The sequence below is a fragment of the Phanerochaete carnosa genome (assembly GCF_000300595.1).
Source record: "Phanerochaete carnosa HHB-10118-sp unplaced genomic scaffold PHACAscaffold_369, whole genome shotgun sequence".
Classification (NCBI taxonomy): Eukaryota; Fungi; Basidiomycota; class Agaricomycetes; order Polyporales; family Phanerochaetaceae; genus Phanerochaete; species Phanerochaete carnosa.
Window position 1 is genome coordinate 1 of NW_006767996.1, and position 3994 is coordinate 3994.

At 48.1% G+C, this 3994-nt stretch overlaps 2 protein-coding genes across 2 annotated transcripts; both read left to right on the top strand.

Annotated features, from left to right (window-relative positions):
* Window positions 1-1088: 1088 nt before the first annotated feature.
* Window positions 1089-2034, top strand: PHACADRAFT_202543 (uncharacterized protein; the record flags this gene model as incomplete). Its single annotated transcript, XM_007402724.1, has 5 exons — window positions 1089-1256; window positions 1304-1336; window positions 1429-1657; window positions 1714-1899; window positions 1958-2034. 5 exons carry the CDS (start codon window positions 1089-1091, stop codon window positions 2032-2034), a joined length of 693 nt encoding a protein of 230 aa, XP_007402786.1.
* Window positions 2035-3749: 1715 nt separating this feature from the next.
* Window positions 3750-3989, top strand: PHACADRAFT_50890 (uncharacterized protein; the record flags this gene model as incomplete). The annotated part of the gene is made up of 1 exon (XM_007402725.1): window positions 3750-3989. A coding segment is annotated over one exon (240 nt), but the record flags the coding sequence as incomplete, so codon positions are not given.
* Window positions 3990-3994: the final 5 nt, after the last annotated feature.

The following is a 3994-nucleotide window of genomic DNA, read 5'->3' on the forward strand; positions in this document are numbered from 1 at the left end:
GCAGCGGAAGGGGACGTCCCCGACATATGTCAACTCAGAACCGCTGCGAACCTTAACTATTCCCACTGCCACAAGCTCAGCAGAAGAGTACACCACTGCATTCTTATGTGCAAACCGTCAGATTGCAAGGTGTACATTGTATAAGGCGTTCCAGGAACTCTAGATAATCTAATTAACTCTATTGTCAGATTCCCTGCACGATTCCTTGGTTCGTGACCACCGTACAAAGCCTGAGTCAAGCCCCCTGTACCGGGGAAAAGTCATGCAGCTCAACCGTTTTTGCTCTGCGCAGCTGTCTAACATATCGGCCAAGGTCTGGGTCAATATAGTCGATACTGCACAGAACATGCTACCTCGCTTGGATGAATATTGCTGATACCCATCATACTTCACGTGCTGCAAGAGTGCCAGTAGCTGGACTGATTTTTCTTGGTGAGCGCACCCGCAGATCTGTGCAAGTCTGTTGCTGATATAATCTTTGAAAAATTTCCGACAAAGCCGTTCCAATGCAGCAGGCTGACCCTTCTCTGATCTCGGCATTTGTATGGCATGTCGGCTACGTCGGACGACATACTCAATAATGAGTGGTTGATGGCCAGCTGCCAGCGCTCGCTGGAAGTAGTACGCATGAGGCTGCCTAGGTAGAAATAGATCTGAATATGAATATCTGTAGGCCCTCGATCGAGTCGCAACTTTTGGTTCCCAGCGTCAGTCTCTCGAAAGGCTGTTAAGTATGGGTGCGCATCGCATCTACGCAGGCAGCATGGTGGCATCGATATTTGGCATTCTCGCCATGTGCCATATGGCGTCTTCGCCGTGGGCACTGCCTGCCTATTGCCGGACAGTCCTAGTATCAGGGCGCGACGTCCTCAGAGTCCTCGTCTTGGCTCTTCTCCCTTGCTCATCGTACTGCATATTTGACAGCAAATTTCACTTTGATCATGTCTACGCCAAACACAAAGCCTGGAACCGGTGATTAGGACGCTTCAGCTAGCTCCTTGAGCTTCCAAAAGCTCTGGGAGGACGCTATCGAGAAGTATAATGGCATTGCGGGCAAGAACCTCCGTCGCTCACCGCTCTTCAATAAAATGTCCGGCGCGACATCTGTTGTGGAAGTCGAGAGTGTTCTCGAGGAACACGAGAAAGGCTTCAAGGCTTTTCGCGCCCATGGCAAGAACGCCCGAGCCATCATAGCACCAATCTTTGCCTTCACGAAGCTGTTTGTCGATGTTGGTGGCGAAGCAGCTTCGGCTTCGGTGCGTGCTCTTCATGTGCTAATCGTCCCTCTCTCATCCACGAACAGGGTGTGGTGCCCGGTGGCAAGGCTATTTTTGCGGTGTCTGGAGTCTTTGCGGCCTTCTAGGTGTACGTCTATCATTTGCATTTTGGCCCTGTCAATATTTCTTTTCCAAGCTAACGGCCATCAAGGCAGCCGAGAATGTTAGTCAGCACTTCAATGAGCTCGAGGGACTTCTCTCGTGGCTTGGAGAGGTCCTCGGTCGCCTTCACAATCACTTGCAATCACATACGGTGCTCAACGTCGAGCTGGGAGACATCTTCGTCCGCGCGCTCATCCAGCTGCTCAACGTGCTCGCCATCTGTACAAAATATGTCAGGAAGCAGGTGTCATGGCGTAGCACAATTTTTAGGCGTACAAGTAGGCACTATTTACATTTGATTCATAGTGGGTTTCATTCCTAATCGTCACGACAGAGGGCTACGGTCGAACTCTCCTTGGGCACAAGGATGTAGAAGATGCCCTCAAGAAGCTTGACGAGCTGACGAGAGAGGAGCTTTTAGCCAATACATCTCTAACACTTGACATGGTGCAAGGCACAGATGCCAAGGTTGAGCTGGTCAGCGACAATGTTGTAAAACTGGGCAACGGCATTAAGGCTGGTTTGTCACCCCTGTGTCATAACATGTCTTTGCATATTCTCATCCAATGCCATTCTAGTGAGCGATGATCTGCGAGGCATTGTTACCCTGCAGCGTAAGGATGGCTTCTCCACATACCCATTCCAGTTTAACTAGACCTGCAGTTGACAAGGATATCTGTGACTGGCTAGCTCCTTCTGATCCAAGTCAGGCTCATGAAGAGCGACAAACTTCATACTTAGAAGGCACATGCACATGGTTCTTTGACAGCAAGTTTGAGGAGTGGAGGGACAGTGAGAATAGCATGTACTGGATCTATGGAAATTGTAAGTCTTTATTTCATCTGTGGGAGTCATGCAATAACTCTGCATTGTAGCTGGAGCAGGAAAGAGTGTTCTATGGTGTGTCCACTTTGGCTGACATCTTTTCAATGCTGATGGTGCACGATGAAAATTATAGCTTATCCATTATTGAGCATGTCTCATCCATCTCTGGCCTGCATGTGGCCTACTTCTACTTTGACTACCGTCGCCCTGAGATGCAGACCATGACTGGCCTGTTGACATCTCTGATCTATCAACTTGCTACATGTTCTGAACAGTGTCACCAAATCCTGACATAATTCCATGCAGACAACAGGGCAAAGCTGACTTCCACTAGGAAGCTTCTCCTTGGATGCCTAGAACAGATCCTGCAGGTTTCTGCCAGAACAGTGATCATCATTGATGCCCTTGATGAATGTCCACACTCTATCAGACAAGATGAGCTATTTCCTGCCCTTTGCACACTTATAACAAAGGGCATTGAAGGGCTACATATTCTTCTGACAAGTCAACCTGAGCCTGACATCAAAAAGGCCACGGACAATTTTCAAGTTCATGCTCATTTGTTCAGGCTCCACGATGCTGATGCACACACCCATGACTTGGCCACCTATATATCCTATTGTCTTGCTGGAGATGACTATTCTGACTGGACACCTGACATCAAGACGCTTGCTGAGAAGGAACTCAAGTTAATGGCAAATGGCATGTATATCAAGCCTCTCATTTTCATTTTCATTCTAATCAAATATAATTTATTTCAGATTTCTCTGGGTCAATCTCCAGCTTGATATGCTGCGCAGCTGTTTTCCTGGAAAGATTAAAGAGGCTCTGGCTGACCTTCCCAGAACAATTTCCCAAACATACGAGCGCATCCTTGCAAACCTTGTTTCAGAGTCAAATGGAACTATAGCAAAGCAAAGACAGCAAATATTCCAGTGTATAGCATTTGCCCAGCAGCCACTCTCTCCTTCTGAGCTCATGGGACTCCTTGCAGTTGACTTCTCAGCTACTGGAGACTCAAAGCTCACTTCCACTCCCTATCCCAGAGATCCAGAACACTTCATCAGCAACTTGTGCTCCAGTTTTGTGGAGATCATTGACAATCATGACAAAACAGCTGAGCCACACCGTTTTGTCCAATTTGTGCATGCCTCTGCAAGAGACTTTCTCATCACAGGCCAATTACCATTCTCTCTTATATCATATTCCATCAACAAATCATCAGCACACATCCTTCTGGCAATATCATGTCTTCTAGCCCTTCTCTCTGACCTACCACCACCAACCCTTCTCTATGCTGTGTGGCATTGGCAAGACCATATATTTCCAGGCCAAGTTGCAAAGGCTGTTGACAAGCTGCTGTCCCAGTTCCTCCTTCCAGACACTCCCCACTACTTCTTCAAATGGCAAAAGGCACAACCTGAACACCAAAATGGACAACAATCTCTTCTGTACTGGGCAGCCTATCTGGGGCTTTCAGACTACATTCCAGCCTTGCTGAAGAATAAGGAAATAGAGATTGATGCCTTGGGAGGTCCCTTTGGAACGCCTCTGATTGTTGCTATACGTCGAGGGCATCAGGATGTTGTCTTGTTGCTTCTTGACCATGGCGCAAGCAGCAGTGTTCCTGACAAATCCGGATGGACGCCACTGCACAATACCGCAGAATGTGGCCATGTCCACAATATGCACACTCTTCTTGAGTACAGCGCAGCTGTTAATGCGCAGAATCAGATCGGATGGACGCCGCTACACGTCGCTGCACACAATGGCCATGTCGATATCGCGCG